Below are 19,129 nucleotides of genomic sequence, written 5' to 3' on the forward strand. Positions count from 1 at the left end.
AAGAATGAGTTAATTTGATATTAATTGCATTGATTAGCTATGTGAGAGTCGGATATTTGGAATAAATAATTAAGGAATGTAAAAATTTTAGTTAAAAACGAGTAATTATTTATTGTGACATTGTCATAATACTGGACTGCAATTTTTAATTTATTTAATTTAAAATATACGCTCTCCATCTCAAATTAGTAGTGTCTTGCCCCTGTACATCATACTTTTCCTGACAACAATGGAGTCGTGCGGCTCATCTAACTCCCTTCAGGAGAAATTTTGAATTGAAATAACGTGACTTCCGTTCCAAACCAGAAATTCTTATATAATTAATCGAGGTTTCCTTCCCCTAAGATTTCCATATCTGGTCTCGACATTCATCTATCTGCGTTCTCGAGATTAAGAAGGACAGGCAAATAGACGGCAGCAGAAATTTATAGGTCTACAATTTTTTCAAATTGCAGCCAAATTACTTTATGAATACAGTAAAACCTCGATTTAACGGACTAATTCGGGCGAGGGAGTGTCCGTTATATAATAAAGTAGGTTTTCTAAATGCGCATGCTGAAAATTGACATATTAGTTAGTTTATCTATTTTCACTTATGTAGATACGTTTGTGTATAAAATTAAGTATGTATGAGAAGGTTAATTTCACAGAAAAGTTTTCTATATGCACTATTGCTTATGTACTCACCGTAGTTCTGGTTTATTTGTATATGGCAACGCGACACGTGGGCGATGTCATTCTATGGAAAACTGGCCCCTATTTAGGTATTACAAACGTAAACAAAACCCGGAAAACTCCACGTGGCCAGCCCGTCGGTCAGGAACGAACCCACGACCAACTAACTACCAGTATTCAGTGGTTTTATCCACTCGGTCACTGGTGGACCCGTGTGGTTCTGAGACTGTAACAAACAAGTATACGATCTAAATCGAATTAAATTAACAAACATATTTTGGAAAATATAATTAAATTGTATTTAACTAAAGAAATACATAATGTTCCTAAGAAGAAAACAAAATTTAAATTTGACAAAAACAGAAAAAAATTTCTTATTTAATCGTCTTCGGATGATGATATATCGAGACACTCCTGTTGTGGTGGAAAGTTAAGATCGGTGACTCAAGTCTTGAGTTTGAAAAGAAAAAAAACCTGTATATTAAAAGCATTAACAGGGTGTTAATTTACACGTATGGCATACGGACAGGAAATTTTGTCCGTTAAATCTGAACTCTTAAATCGAGGTTTTGCTGTATCAGAAAAGTAAATTTTAAAGGATTAAACAGAACCGCACCGTAACGCAACCATTATTATTGCCGGAATAGGAATCGCTTTCGTCTGAAACAATTATAAACACGAAAATAACTAGGAAATTGTTTAATATATATTAAACTAATATCAGAATATACTCAGATTACACAAACTATTAAATCAAAATATGCTGTATGTGAAATTACTGATTAAATCTTCGAAGCGAGAGAAAAATAATGCGGTTTTCTGGAGTGTGAAATTAGACTTGTATGATTGGCAGACTGTAGATCGCGTGCCTTAGATGAAACTAATTCTAATTGCTGTGTGGCATTTTTCGATGCTTATTCCTTAAGTTATTGGTATTGTTTTTACTAAACAGCTTCTCAAAAAAGCCGCTTTCAGAAGTGATCCTGACCATCGCTGATCTGCAGTTATACGTAATAGTATTTTAATGTCGTGAGCAGTTTTATACCCAAAAATTGACCATAACACGTGTATTATGCGTATGGTACGCATTTTTTCCCCACTCACAGCGCTACAAGTCATCTAGTGGTGAGTTTCAAAACTAAATTTTTTCCGTAAAAATTTCTTTCGCGTATCTAGAAACGTCAACATACAAAATTTCGTAGAGTTTGGACTGCTAAATAGTCCTCCAGACAGCGTTGAATAGGTATTACATTTATTTTTTGACGTAAAATAAATTGTGTACGTATAAAATTAAAACCTTTAATCTCATTTAAATAAATATTACAAAATAATTATTAAAAATATTTGTATTAACCTAATTTTAATCAGCCAAAACAATGTGAAATTTCTTATAAAAACAATGTATGCAACAGTTCAATAGTGTTTATCAGAGATATAATAAGAAGGAAATTTGAAAGCTTGGATTTGATATTATTAATTAATATAAATTAAACACTGGTTAGTCGAGGCCTCGCGCATGACCAACGAGTTAGCCACGTGTAGTTCCCGGGTTTCCTTAACGTGTCTAACACTTAAATACAAGCCAGTTTCCATAGAAAATTCTCCCGTATTTCATTGCATGTGGAGTCATAAAATTTTCAAAATAAGCATTCAATATATAATCAGATATACATGTAACTTATATTACACTAAAATTATTATTTTTTCAATAGGAATATATTTAATGGAATAATTAAATGGACGATAGAAATTAATTAAAAACGAAAAAAATTCTGTACTTTATCGAATAAAAATACATAATTATAATTTAGTATTAGTTTTCTAAATAAAGTATAAAACCATTTGTTAGGAGTAAACATAAGATTGCTCGAGAGAACGAATAACACAGGAACACACAAAGAAAATAGATATACTAGCTTTATTAATTATGGAGAATTAAAATCCAGTTGCCACAACTATAACCATAACACACATATAATTTATGTCATCCAAGTAATTCGTTATAACTTTATGTATATATTTAACTATAACTTACATTTTGTAATGTTTTTATAACCAGAGTGATGTAAAATAAAGAGGATCGACGAGAGACATAGTAATGCATACACTCTATAATTAAAGCCTGTAAATCGTTGTGTTCCTATGTGATTAACTCCTAACAATTGAAAACGAGAACAAGAGGCAATCAAGTACAAAAAATACAACTTATCCTGTTAAGATATCCAAGCCACACGTGTACATAAAATAACTTCATTAAGCAAAAATACTTACATTTGATGTATTTAAGTTTATTTCTATAAACAATTTATATAATTCTATAAATTATTAAAATAATTTCGTTTCTAGAATTTCATCTTAATGAAAGACAAAGTCATAAACTCGATTTAATGAAATGTAAATAGGCGCATTTTCTTAATTTTAAATGAACTATACGCAACTTGCTGCATCGTTCGTTACAAGTGACTTGTTCGAAATACTTTGTCATGAAACGCTCAATGCTATTTTTGCAATAGCTGATGATGACCAGCATTAATTTTTTTTCTATATATTAAATATAAAATTTCATTCGTTTTCAGGGTTAAATATGTATATTTTCCGTATTTTTAAATAGTAACTCTCCGTAATTAATGAATTTAAAATATTTTACAATGTTAAAAATTTCGAAATAAAAGTAAAAATAAAAAATAATTTTATGTCCCATTTAGATAAATCACACGAAGATAAAAACTTAAAATTTACATAGCAACAATACTCATTCCATCTTCTAAATGTTCATTGCTGTATACCGGTATATATTATATATATATATATATATACACACACTTATAAAGTATTAAAATACTCATATTTTTTAATGTTGATATATTTTAAAAATCATCACAGCAGTCATATTTACATATACGCAAGTATAACCGTGACTTCATTAACTTACTTTGTGACATAAAATAATAATAACAGTATATATAATGATTTTATTTCAAAAGAAAAGGTATAGCTCCTAATAGACTCACCAATCTACTAGAGAATCTTTACAATTTAATTATCATTTAAAGAAAAAAAAACTTACTTATTTGCATCATATCGGAGAGAACCATTGTGAACCATGCTGATATCGATAGTATGACTCCTAAAATGTGTACTCATTATTACCGTTTGTGCTTTTTGTGCAATTAACGTCTTATCAAATTTAAAATATAGCTCGTAATTCCAGTCCAAAGTATCTACTCTATGCTATATTACGTGCATTGACATTCNGGAACTTTTCGGGATGGTCCGTCCCGGATATGACGGGCTCCGTCCCTTACCACCCGGTTGTCCCATTGTGGGCTTAGCCGAACCCACAATGGGCTGATATCGATAGTATGACTCCTAAAATGTGTACTCATTATTACCGTTTGTGCTTTTTGTGCAATTAACGTCTTATCAAATTTGAAATATAGCTCGTAATTCCAGTCCAAAGTATCTACTCTATGCTATATTACGTGCATTGACATTCATATAGGTATAGACGTGATAACCTGTAACACTTAACATAGCCCATTATCTGTTTACCTACCAGATAGAAACATGTTGCAAATCTTAATTGATACCAAGGTTCTCTTTTGAATATCTTTTAAAAAAAATCAGGTTTTGATAACATTACATCATGTATTTTCGTGTCCTCTTTTATTGGAAGTTATCGATATTAAATCAAGAAGTCTTGATGCAACAAGATAAAATGTGTCTAGCGTGAGGCTACATTTTAAAAATAACAATAGTATTTGGCCAATTTTGCAGGGAAGTTTATATATTACGAGATTGATGCAGGGCTTCTATCTGAGTTCTATATTCAGGCGCAGATAGAAGGCCTTGCTGATATCTAAAGTCCCTCTGTCTGGGTCTGATAATATAGTATAAATCATAATAGAGGAGCACAGTTATGTTGTTATAATAGTTCATCCCTTAAAATATAAAGCAAACCTTATTGAACGGTTTCGAATTTAAGAAACACATTACTTATAAAAGTATTGCAGTACTTAATATATTTTTTAAATATATATCATAAATATTTTTATTTATTTATGTATTTATAAAACTAATTGCATAAAATTAACTGAGGGGAATTTATATCTTCTTTATTACATGAGCCCTGTTTGATTTTGAAATGGTTAAAGGTGAATGTAAAAATAGGACTATTAAAGTAACATTTAAGATAAAAAAGCAATTTGTAAATGTTTAACTTTGATTAGAATTATCGCATGGAAGCTGTTTTAAATATCTCAACGATTTTAACTAATTTTGAATAAAATACTTATGAAACACGTGATCGAAGCTATCTTAATTTTAAATTAATAACAACCAATTAAAATGCGTATTACATTACTTATTGTAATCATCGAGTTATAAACTACCAAAACGCTAATAAATAAATAAATTTCCATAAAGGATTATTTTTAGTAATTACTGTATTAATAATTTTTAACCTTTTTCAGTTTTAATAGGCTATTTTTAGACTGAAAAATTCAATTAAATAAAATTTTTGACAACTATTCTTAATAACGATACTGAAATTTCCCAAAGATTTCTAATTGATAACAGAAACCTTGTTATTTCTTTTAAATAATATATTAATATTTTTATCATTACTTAAATAATTACTTTAAAAGAATAAAAATATGATTTGAAAGTAATAAAAAAGTTTAATATATTGTTTATTTCATTACACGGAATAACAGCAGCGGTTCTAATGAGACCCTAAACAAAACTTATTTTTGAGGCCCCTCAAACGAGGATGGTAGAGAGTAGGTTTATTTAGGTCTACAATAATATGAAGGTTTCTAATATAGAAACAGACATCTTTAGTTACTTTATTGCGCGTTTTACAATCACAAAGTTCAAAATTAAAAAAAACTGTCGCGTCAGACTTCACAATTGCCAATACTGGACTTTGAATATAAAACATTTTACAATAGTAATTAATACAAAACTCAAACGTTACATATTTCAATTCATATTAATAACAATAAAATCAACTATTAGTACACTTTGCAAAATTCCATTTATTCAAAATATCAAACAATTATATTAATGTGATTAAAGAAAATAACAGAAAAAGAACCCTTAATCATCATTTACGGTTCCACAATTAAACACTAACCAGCAGAAGTTAAGGCAGCTGGTACCTACTTTTATCAGCGCTGACCATCAATTACAAAGGGTAATTCTGTAGCATTATCTTTCAGTGGACAAGAACGAAAGTGAAGAAAGTCTCTCTTGACACATTGTTGGCTGGAGGTAGTTCTTGATCAATTTTAACTTTGAAAATGATCGTTCTGAGATGCAACAGATACCAATACAATTAAATTTTCAATAATTACTAATTTCATCACTTAACTAATAAAATATACAACCAAATTTGTGAGTATCGCCTTTACGTAGATCCTCTCCAAAAGCCATAAAACATTTATCATCAGTAAAACAAATAAAAAGCGATCTTTCATCATTTATCAAAATAAACTTTGATATGTATATCACTTTCATATTACATTCCTTTTTTTTTTTAAGTAAAAGACTAAGGCCCATCAATGGCCGAAAGTGGACAAAACCTCCCAGGAGGCACCCCGTCGTCAGATCTCCCACGTATAGCGTTGCGGACAAGTAAAACCGAAACCAAACCTATAAGAAACTAAGCCTACCGTTCTGGGAAACCCGGGATCAAATCCGGACGGGTCGAAAAACCCCAGGAACTTTTCGGGATGGTCCGTCCCGGATATGACGGGCTCCGTCCCTTACCACCCGGTTGTCCCATTGTGGGCTTAGCCGAACCCACAATGGGCTTGCTAGAAAGAGGTCCTCTTAGTGCCCACAGGGCGGAGAGTTAAAAAAAGTCCACGTTGCAGTTACAAAAGTCTCATGTGGCTCACGTCCGAATCCTTTTAAAAACTTCAAGTAACAGACCGGATTTTCTGTAAGCCGGACTGCTGTTTGTACAGAACGCACTACTGCAGCTTACTGTCTAAATTACAATAAATTTTTTAAAATTTAATACAACAGACAATGCTTGTTTTTTGCTTATTACTTTATTTTTCAAGTAAAATACAACGTATATTAAAATAATGAACGACCACCGGGAGATTTCCGATGAGCCACTTCATCACTGGAACTGTTTTCGCTCACCCTCCTAGATATATGTTAGTGTATTGAAAAACGTTTCTGGTAACCAAGGATGGCGAGTCGGCGGTAAAATACACGATTCCTGAGTCAGTATTTTTTAAAATCGACTCCAACTCCCATAAGATTCGACTCCTCGACTCCACCCCTGGTCTTAACTCAAAGGCGCACGTGTTTCCAGAGACTGATATGAATAGGGACATTAAGAGAACTTATAAAACGGCAAATTATCCAGAATAGAAATTTTAATGTTATAAAATAAACTCGAATCGTATGTATACTTTTATTAAGTATGCAACAGGAAATACAGCATTGAGTTTTTGGAACTGATTCGGAAACTACAAAAACTCGACTCTGTGAGAATCTACCGTGCCCGTTAAGATCGAAACATCAACTGTAGTAATTTCACGAGTCTGTGTCTACTTATGAAACGTCAGCTGTATTGAAATTATAAAGTTTCTATATTGGACCACGAGAATTGTCCGTTATGGAGGCGTATCCACTTTAGAGAGATTTCACTTTATTCATAAAGAAGCTACAATATATTCCAAACAATACAACTAATTTATCATGTAATGATTTTTTTTAAAGAAAATCATTATTGTACTGATTTGAAATTGCTTTCAATCTTAATAGCCAATAGCGAAACTGAAATTTTGTTTTCTGATAAGATTTAAATATTCAATAAATTGCTATATGAGAAATTTCTCTTACAGTAATTTTTTTTCTTTTGCATTTATTCCTTTAATAAATAGAGAAATTGTTATATTTATATTCCATAAATTATATCTATTAGATCAATTTAGCATTAAAATTTAGTTGTATTATATTACTTAAATATAAAAAAATCATATTAAATTGTTGACAGATAAAAATATATTGTACTATATTACATATTTCTAGTGAATTCTGAAATGAAAATAAAAAATTTTTTTACAATTCAACTGAAAATTATTTATGTATTTTTTAAAATTGAATGCCAACTTTTATAATTATTATAAATTCTTCATTTAAAATATGGTGATTAAATAATTTTAAAACTGTAAAGCTCAACATGTACAGTGTGTGTAACAATAGAATAAGTAAAAACAACAACAAAGATACAACATATCCCACAGCCAAACATCTTTATTGATAGAAAAACTTGAAAAGAATGGCCATAACTCCCAACATCAATACTTAAGAATTTTCCTATAAAAGAGGATTTCCAAAATACACTTGACAAGCTCTCACAAACTTTTATCTAAATAGAAAAAAACTGAAACAACTAAGCAGTAGTAAGTTATTAAATACATTTACAGGTCTTTTCTCAGTTAAAGATTATTAATGTCACCCTAGTTACAATTAACAGCATCCATTAAATTGGCATTTTTTGATACATGTGAACCTTAAAATGACAATTTATTGATATTTTTTGTTCCTAATATAGGCAATACAACAAACATCAAAACTGCCATATTATCAATGAACAGTTTCATTTAACAATTCATGCAAAATGATTTTATAGAAAATAAACAAATTAATAAATGTTTTAATTAATAATTTTTTTTTGTTTTTTTATTATAAAATGACAATAATACTGTTATGATTTTTAATGTTATGTTATCTATCTAAATTGTAAAAAGTAGAAATGAAAAATCATTAAAATAGTGAATGGGAAAATTCTCACTAACATGTGTATTTACAATAGATGGATATAGATTTTTAATTATTTATTACAGTATTAAGTATAGTACAACCATAGTTGATTTCAATTGTTTTGAAGTCACCAGGTGTCAAATTTTTAATATTACAATTAAAAAAAAAACAGAACAAATAAATGCATACTTATTCATTTTCATTTTTAAAAAGTAATATAAAAATGAATTTATCGCTTCTTAAATCCCCCCATTTTTATTGATTTGTTGAAGAGATTATACATTGATGTGTAAATATTGTGACATCAAATTAAAAATCTATATTGTAGATAAAGAAGGAATAAACAATGTACTAATGGTGGGGATAAATAATTTTAAATATATTTAACTTTTTAATTAAAATATACAAATAAAAATTATTCTTTATTTAAAAAGAACTTAAAATTATAAACATGGCTGATACTCATGCATCTAGGGTGACATAATATTACAATACATTAAAAAAATTAATATTGCCCAAAATGCTTTTTTTTTTTTTTTATAGGTTTTAAGATATGTTATATTATCAATAGGAATATCACATGCTTCCAATTAGCACATAAAATTTTTCTATATTGCTATACAATAAAAGGGGGTACATTCAAAAATGTAAGAAACGAGGGAGAAGTAATATATAGATATATATTTATATACATTGTAGAACAATTCATGCTCTTGGCTTTTATCTCAGGCACATCAGTACTCTAAATAATATTTTGAAATTTTCTGAAAACTTGACAGAGATGGTGTTTATCCACATTGCACCATATAGGAACATGCATAAACATGAAATATACAGTATATATAATTTATCCACAGATTATAATTTAATCATGAACAGTTGGAAGTACTGAGAAGTAATAGTTTATAACAACAACAGCAAAAAAATATTGTTCCCAGTAATATCAATTACACATTTTTAACAAGAAATATAACTTAAAAATTACAATATAGTTTCCAACAGGATCACTTGCTAAATTTGTATTCACTCTTGTTGGAATTTAAAGATTTATTTAAATATCATATAATAAAACAGGTCTATTGCAGAATATCAATTAGTTACCCCTTTTTATGGCAATTTTTGAATCCCACTCCTGTACCCACATCTAACACTAGGATGGAATACAAGTGATAGGAAAATTGGATACACAGTTTGTATATATTGCACATTTCAAAATATCATCTAAAGATCTAATCGTCCAATCAGTTCTTAAAATGTTAATTTATATTACACAATTAAAAAAAATCATTTTTTTTATTATATTTTCCAGAGGATCCACCAACTGACGTTAATTGTGCAATGAGTTTCCTTCTTCACTTTTTAAATGAAATTACATTATTGATATGCACTTAAAAATACTGCAATACGTTGGAGATACAGGGTGGGTATTTTACACATTCCCTAATTTTACCATATTTCAATATATCATACAAGGAAATTGTAATTTTTACATATGCACCAAACATATGCAATATCTGAATGACTTTATATAATACTTAATAGATTCTATATAATTATAATCTTTAATGAGATCCTATTATTTAAATAAACATTAACAATAACAAAAAATTTACAAATATGACTAGAAAAAAATAAATTTAATTTTAGAGAAATATATTGTATGTAATTATTTTCTTTCCCTCATTCATATATATATGTATGTATATACAGAATACAATGCACATAATATTGCAATCTGTGTAAAATAAGTCTTATAGTACACTGTGTAAGACACAACAAAAGTACCACAAAAAAACCCGATGATATTTATCACAATAACCTGTGCATGACTTGCATACTTCAACCCTAAACCCATGAAGTGTAAGGCATCCAGGTGATTAACATCTTATTTGTAAAATATAAACTACACTGAATTTTTTGTGAAGTGCAGAAATAAATCAAATTAAACAACAAACAAAATGGACCTGAACTTTTTAAGGGCACTCTCAATTTGAACTTTCAAAGTTCATTCATTATTTCTTACCTTAAACTCTCCTAATAAAAATGACTAGATAAAGACCTCAAGATATCTTACAGCACATATTTTTTTCCTTAGATTAGAACACAATTTTGGAAGTTGTGCAAAATGGTTGGAGAAGCAATAAAATTTAGATAATATATATATATATTTGTGTATATATATATTTATATATTTATTTATTTTTATACTGAAAAAAAGAATGACATTCCAATGGAAGAAATATGGAATTGTCTATAAAGAGATAGTTTTCCTTTTGACATGCATAGTTTGTTTCAATTTCATTGCGGGAAGCACAGTTAGACAGAAATTCCAACTGCATCAAATCTATTCTCTTCCCATACTACAAATTCTGTCTTAATATTACTAATTATAACTAATACAGAGATATTGCAGAGACTGTAAGAACTACACATCAATTTCAAGAGATTGAGATTTCCCATAAACCCTTTTTTATTATCTAAAATTTTCTTTTTATTTTTTTCAAAACCAATAAACTAACATAGAGACGAATTTCTATGGTGACTTGTTTTGATTAACACTAGTTAACCAAACATTCAATTGGCACAGCTTTAGGAGGAACAATGACAGAAAAATAAAAGGATGATTTAAGATTACTGTGCTGGGCAACATGGCAGTTGGTGCATTGAACGACACATATAATTAGCAGCACAATAGATGGCTATTTTCTGGGACACTGCCATTACCTCTAATAGTCTACTCTTCTACCTTCACAATGATGCAATATAAAAAATAGAATCTGGAATTCAGCTTTTTTTTTTAATATCGTCACCTTTATTTGTTGTTTTAAGTCTTTTTTATTTTTTTTTTGGAGAATGAATTGAGTCTTGATTGATGACTGATCAAGCATGACAGGATCCATCTAATTTTGTCTTCTTTTAAACTAAAGTTGATATCTAGATCCCTGCCATGAAACACTGCATCAGTACAGAATACATCAGTAAAAAATTTGATGATTGAGAAAAGAATATGGATAACAATATTAGAACATTGGTCTGTTAACATCAATCAATAAAGATTAAAGATTTTTCTATTGGTGGACCTTAGAATATATTGTTATAAAGCTATGATGACTATATATGTGTATGTCTTTGTATGAACATATATATATATATTTAAAAATATATACATATATGACATTATAAACATACACAAATTTCATTAAGGGATGTTAGCTGAATTTTTTCCGTTTTTGTTGTGTGTTTTTGACATATTATTGAAAATGGGACTATAAATAACATCAATAGTACCACTTAATAACAAAAGGTTCATTCTTCTCCCAAATGAGCAAATATAAGGATATCTGACTTCTAATTATTCCTTAAAGGTTTATTCATTTCCATAGTCAGAAAGAATCAGCACCATCTACACCTGTTGTTGAATATTTTCATCATTTCGAACATCAGACTTTAATTTCACAAATTCACGAGCAACTTCGTCATTTGTACGTTGAGACAGTATACGTAATACAGTCCATCCAGTCTCATCCATATAAACTCTTCTTCCAAGAGGAAGCCAACAAGCACAACTACCTTGATCAACAATATCTAACAGCTGCATGACTGCAACCCCAACTAATCTATCATCACGAGCAAAACAATAATCCTTTATACATATATGTAGTTCAAATGAGGAAGGTTCTTCTTCATTTCCAATAATACTGACAAAATATAAATTTTTATAATAGATGTAAACAAAATAATATAATTATAATAAAATAATACACTTACAAGTGGAATGTTTCATTGTACTTGGGGGACCAGTTATTATTTTTAGACTTTGTGGCATGCTTCCTTCTTTTGTCACTGAGATGAGGGCCTATCAGATTTACTTCAACAAATGGGCGGAACATACTGGTACTTGGCCACTTCAAATCATTTGCAGCCACAACTAAAAAAAAGGCAAAAAATTAAACATTAACATTTACTTTTTAACTACAAATTATTAACATAAGTAATCCTAATTCTACTTTGTTTTCTATTTATCCAACTGTACGTAATATTAATTAATGTTTCATTACCTTTTACTGTAATTTTATGTTCTCCTGTTCCTGGATGAGTAAACAAATCTACCTGAATAGATACTTCTCCTACACTACCTTCTTCTGCAGTTAAGGAATCTAAAATACAGAAATAAAATTTAAAAAATGTATTATATATTTCAAAGAATGAAAGAAAATGTTTTCTCTCATTTATTATAAAAATTTTAATAAAAATGCTTTAGAGGAGTTAATATTATAAAATTAATCTAGAAAATACTAAAGAAGCAATAAATAAACTTCTTAAGCTGTTAGAAATTATTTAATATGAAATTAAACAACTTTCAAATAGAACAAAATGAATTAAATCAAAAATGTTTTGACAACTGTAATTTCTTTCTTTTGGCAGGAATAATTTTATAAGAAACTATTCTTAACTAAACTTGGTATATTTATTTCAAAACTTTTGCTAACGGTTCAAGATTCTGTCTGTATTATTATTTTTTGTGCAAATACTCATGTGTGCATGCATGCATGCACATATACACACAGTTAACAGCATACATTTTACATTTATTATTCTGTTGGATTATATTTAGATATTTACCTATCAAACATTTAATCTTTAATATACATAATTTGCATATTTTTGGAACTTAAGTTAAAATTGTCAAATGAAATGAATGAAAGTTTTTATAGAGAGATTATTACAAATTTATTTGTAATTTAATGCCTACATGTTAAGAAGTTTCTCCTATTAAATGATTTGTGTGCTGTCCATTTCTGAATTAGAGAGATTATAAAGTCTTGTTCTATTTTTGTGAAAATCCTAACAAAATCATTTGCTTGCAGGCTGACTCAAAATGAGAGAGTTACTGTGGTTTGTGCACATTTGAATGGATTAACATATCACTGTACAACAAATGTCCCAAAGCCACCAAAGAATATGATACATTGCTTGGTGGGTAGCATAGTAGTAGTCCTTCTCCTTCAGGTGTTGCACACCTGGACACAGTATGCATGTTTCACAAGTTTGTAACAGAGGATCTTCCATACTGTCAGACTACAGTTGTGGCAGACCAAGCTCCAACCTTACCTCCAGGTTGATGATATAGTACTATTATAATGTGGTCTTTACATGTTGAACCATTTTGTATGGATGGGTGGTCTCCCTGAATGTTGTGCATCACAAACTATTCGTTTGCCTGAATTTCTTAACTAACAGTCTGATATTGACCTGCTGTGAGCAGGCTTCCTGAATTTTTGAGCAAAGTTTGTATTGCCACTTATGTTAACCCATCCAAATGTACACTAACTGCAGTAACACTCTCTTCTCAGATCATGTTTTCATACAGCTTACAAACAAATGATTTTGCTAGCAATTTCACAAAAATGGATCAAGACTTTAGTTTGAATAATAAAGGATAAAGATAATCTCCTTAGGAAGATCACATTTTTATACTCACCCATAGAACTATGTAAAATATCTTTTAAACTTATTTCATTTTTCTGTCATTAATTAATACTATATTTAATACTCTCTGATATCAGTTTAACTTTATGAAACAAGAAAGCCAGAAGACAAAAAGATAAATCAGAAGAATAAGGGCTAAATATAATCACAGTACACTTTATTAAAATTTTTCATCTTGAGATCAAATATTGTTGTATAGCAGAGATCAACTCACTGAAATATTATTCAATAAGTTCCTTTAAATAATTAATTAAAACTTATAAATGACACTTCTTGTGCTGTCACCTGCATTGTTATCTAACTTTTTACTTATTTAAAATTTAATATTTTAATTTTCTCTGTCATTACAAAACATGACAATAATTTATATAATATGAAATTTCTATTATAAGTGAATGAGTGAGTGAGTGTGTGTGAACAATGAATGACATATGAACAAATCTGTAAAGGAAATAATTAAATTGATCAGTTATCAGATAAATTTCAAATCTTGTTTCTACATTCTTTTATATAAATTCTTGTAATGGAACCAATCATGGAATTCAGTTGTCAAATCTAATATTTAATAAGGCAATATTAAGTAACTTGAAATAAAAATTTTATAAAAATTAACTTACCTTGTTTGGTCTGAGAGGTAACAAATGTTTTAATCAAGGTATCTGTAGTTTGAGTATACAGAGAGAGGGCATATCTCAAGGATTGTAATTCTGCACTTTTATCTAAAAATGCTTTCTTAAGTCCATTTCCACCAGCATGGAAATATTGTTTAATAGTATCTAATGCAACATCAACTACTGCACATTGCTTGGGACTCAAATTCTTTTCTACTTCCTAAGAGAAAAAATTAATCATAATATTAACTAAATGTTTTCTAAAGAAATATCACAGAAGAATTAAATATATAACAGTTAACATTAAGATTAGGTATTTTACAATCATAGTTTTAAAATATGTAAACAGTAATTTTGTTATTATATTATGAATAAAATGCTCACATCCTAATTAAATTAAATGTGTCCTAATTAAAGTATATATACCTATTCAATACTGGAGAGTTTTATGATATTTAGAAGCCCAAATCTAACCAAATTTGGGAAGTGATGACATTTCAGGGCATGCAGAAGATATTTCCATTAAAAAATTAGCACCAAAGCTTACCACTATGGCACTTTTGGCACTGCAAGCAACCAAAAAAAACCAAAAACCTGAGTGTAGCAAACACTAATAATTGAGCACCGCCACAAGCAGCTAAGTGTAGAAGTTAGTACCAAGTGGCTGTTAGTAGGAAGACTTATATCTACTTAATACTAATAAAACTGAATGTGAGTGTGAATCTTAATACTATTAACAGCTAGACAGACAGTGTGAAAACAAACAAACACAACGACAAACCAGACAAGATGAACAGACTGACAGAAGACAAATGAGCAAGACCCGAATAATTTTTTTTTATATAAATTTATTTATTTATTTTTTTTAAACATTAACTTACTAACTAAACTAACCTACCATAACCTAACCTATAATAACCTAACTGGAAACCAAGCTGAGTACCTAATCTAACTTACAACTAGGACTAACTTAAACCAATCGAATTTAGGAGTGTTGGCTGAATTGCACCCTGTAAATAAGCTTAGTAGTGTTAGGGCCAAGAGCCCATGTGTTCCTAACAATACTAATGAGGGTGTTGTCTGTCCTTTTAGCTTTGTCCATGATGTATTTGATGTGGGGTGTGAAGTTAAGTCTCTCATCAAGAATAACACCTAAATATTTAATTTCCATTGTTTGCTTTATTCTGTGAGCATCTATTCGAAGGGTAAGCTTCCTGACGAGTGGTGCATTCCTACCAACTATCATGCTTTTGCATTTGTCTGTGTTAATGGATTGCCTATGCTTAATACTCCACTGGTGAATGTTATTGAGAATGTCATTGCATATGTCCTGTAAGTGTTTACCGTTCCTGTGTGAAGCTAGGATAATTGCGTCATCCACATAGCCCTGTATGCGGTAGCCAGGAGGCAAGGTGTCATTTAAGTGCAGCATAGAGTTATAGGCTATGTTCCAGAGACCAGGATCAGACCTGGATCTCTGAGTGATGGGTATGATTATGTTATTTCGTGTTGTATAAGCAACTGCACTCTTGTTGCTAAGATAGGATTGAAGAAGTTTGTAAAAATTTTGAGGGCAGTGACGAGCATGTAATGTGTACAAGATAGAAGGCCATCAGGCGTGATCAAAGGTGCCTCTAAAGTCAATAGTAATTATTGCCGTATGATGATTATTATGTTTAGCCTGGTGGATGGCATCTACAGTACCTTTGTTTTTAGGATTCAGAAGCCAAACTGATTCTGATGCAGGACTCTATGCTTGCATAAATGCCAAGTGATCATATTAATCATTAGACCATCTAACACTTTTCCCAGAGTTGGGCAAAAGCAGATCAATCTGTATTTTTGTGAGTGATAGCACTGGCGAGTTTGGGAATCAATTTAACACTTCAAGCAGATATTAAAGAGAATAACAAATGCTGTAGGATTGGCCTCAAATGCATGTTTAAACATTCTAGTGGTTATGCCATCAAGGCCTGTTATCGGTAAGCGAATGGATGGCTTTCGAAACCTCGATGAAGGTGAAGTTATGGTCATTGTCTGTGTTAGGTGGAGTGAGTGTAGAACTTCTGATGACTGCTTGTGTACTGTCATTCTGCTGTGGATCATCCAAAGGGTAAAGGCTAGTGAGAATGTGCGTGATAGTTTCCTATGTGTTATTATTGTAGTGACCATCAGGGAGCTGGATAGTAAAGGGAATTTTGAGCAGTCGCTTTTCCTTACAAGCTCTGTAGTATGGTTCTGATCAGGGATTGTGACCACAAGTGTTCAGACAAAGAACAGATGTGTTCTTTGTCTGAACACAACAGTGGGAGTTTTTATAGGTCTACAATTTTTTCAAATTGCAGCCCAATAACAAGCCATGTATTTTCTTACACATGTGCATGTGCATGTTGTGAAACTTAATTGGTTGTTTTTCTTTGAGTTTGACTTTTATCAACTACCAATATAAAAACTGTAAATAATACAATTACTTGAAAATGAGTAAAGTGTTCAACCAAACTTGCTGACAATAACAAAAGTTAAATTGATCTTCATAAAAATCAAGACATGTTTGCTCTACTTAATACAATAGATTTCTCCAAGGCAATAATATAGTGAATTAATAGTTTTAATTACCAAATTAGGATAGTAACTGTAAGTAGTAGTTACCGTATTGAGTAGTTAACTATGTAGTTTAATTACATTAGTAGTTAACTATTGCCCATGTCTACTTGATCTGATTCTCAATTACAGCTGACTGTAATTGAGAATCAGATCAAGGACCACATTGAATAGTATCCCCTGCATTGCTAATGTCTTTGTATAGCTGAATGTCTTGTATAAATAAAATGTTTGTTGCTTACAGCACCAAAAGTGCCTTAGTAATGAGTTTTTGCACTAATTTTTTTTTTTTGAAATGTCTTCTGCATATCCTGAAAAGTCACCATACCAGATTTGAACTACTAAATATCTCTCTAGACATCATTGAATAGGTTTACTTTAATTATGATTGCCTATTATACAGTGTGTCCCAAAAATCTAGATACATGTAATGTAATATTTCTATGGATGATGGCAGGAAAATGAACAATGAGAGTATATATGTTATGATGCATGACAAATCCAATGGTGACCATAAAGTTGACCTCAGAGGGCATTTTCAAGTCATTCAAAAAATATTTTTAAAATCATGCATTCAAGATCAAAAATGTTAATCAGAAAGTTGTAAGTCATACAAAAATTAGTAAGGAACATTAGATAGAAACATTATATTACATGCTTCCAGACTTTTGGGATAGCCTGTATAATTTATAATATAACTGCTTCATGATATCCCATGTATGCTTTTTCCATGTTCATTTTATTCCATAAAAAATTTTAATTTTGCAATGAAGACAATATTTAAGAGAGGAATAATGTTTAATAATGTTAGTGTTTTAGAGCCTACCATTGCAGAAGTGAAGGCAGCCATTGGATCGCTGAAGATTGGCAAAGCTGCTGGACTGGATCTGATCACTACAGAGGCGATCAAGGCTGGTGGTGACATCCTGCACCATCGTCTTTATCTACTCATTAAAACAATATGGCAGAACAAATACCAGCCATTTGGAAGAAAGCTATCATCGTGCCAATCCACAAGAAAGGTGACAGCCGGGATTGCAGTAATTATCGTGGTATCAGTCTCTTTTCCATCATTGGCAAAGTATTTATGAAGATAATCCAATCAAGGTTACAAAAACACCGTGAAGAAACCAGCCGAGAAGAACAGGCAGGGTTCTGTCCTGGTTGAGGTTGCTATGATCAAATCTTTGCCCTGCGTCAGCTTATAGAGGAAAGGACCAGATGCGGTAAATGGACTGTTCTCATGTTCATCAATTTCAAATCTGCATTTGACTGTGTGCACAGGCCTGCGCTATGGAGAGCACTTGAGAATAAGCATGTCCCACAAAAAGTTATCACACTGCTTAAGGAAGCCTACAAAGATTCCACCAGTCAACTGCAAATCTGGGGGGAACTGTCTGAGGAGTTTACCATCCAGACAGGAGTTTGCCAGGGAGATGTGGTCTCTCCACTATTGTTTAATATTGTGGTGGATTCAATTACAAAGAAGGCATTTAATGGGAAATGTGGTGTCCAGTTTAATATGTGGCCACTTTCTAACTGATCTAATGTTTGCCGACAACAGTGCCGTTTTTGCTGACAACAATGTAGTAGCTACAGACACGCTTTGTGATATTGCCAATATCGCTCAGTTTTAAAATAAATGTTGACAAAACCAAAGTGCTTACAACAGATGGATCACAGGCAACTGTTTACCTTAATGGAGTCCAGATTGAGCAGGTACAAGAGTTTAAATACCCTGGGTCAGGAGTCGGCAGTTTGTCAAGTGAGAAGAACCAAATTGTCATAAAAACAGGATAACAAAAGTACTAGAAAGCTGAATATTAATTTAAATGTGCAAAATACGACACACGACAGGGGCACCTCTAGTGGCCATTTTTGGCATAATGTTACACGGATGGACAGACACGCGTTCAATGTGTTATATATATAGATATGCTTCAAATGTTACCACTCTTATGTGA

The 19,129-nt window shown here is 30.7% G+C and overlaps 1 protein-coding gene across 1 annotated transcript in view; it reads right to left on the reverse strand.

Moving 5' to 3' along the window:
* Window positions 1-8,966: 8,966 nt before the first annotated feature.
* The window catches only part of LOC111624581 (protein unc-13 homolog B-like), a 44,164-nt gene continuing 34,001 nt past the window's right edge, over window positions 8,967-19,129 (reverse strand). Inside the window, exons 19-22 of the mRNA XM_023367475.1 lie at window positions 14,571-14,784; window positions 12,522-12,620; window positions 12,232-12,391; window positions 8,967-12,161 (exon numbers count right to left, since the gene is read on the reverse strand). Of these exons, the coding sequence (XP_023223243.1) occupies window positions 11,867-12,161; window positions 12,232-12,391; window positions 12,522-12,620; window positions 14,571-14,784 (768 nt within the window). The 3' untranslated portion in view covers window positions 8,967-11,866. The remainder of the gene's footprint in view (window positions 12,162-12,231; window positions 12,392-12,521; window positions 12,621-14,570; window positions 14,785-19,129) is intronic.

This window comes from Centruroides sculpturatus, unplaced genomic scaffold, assembly GCF_000671375.1.
Source record: "Centruroides sculpturatus isolate CEXI.00-Female unplaced genomic scaffold, Cexi_2.0 scaffold15, whole genome shotgun sequence".
Lineage (NCBI taxonomy): Eukaryota > Metazoa > Arthropoda > Arachnida > Scorpiones > Buthidae > Centruroides > Centruroides sculpturatus.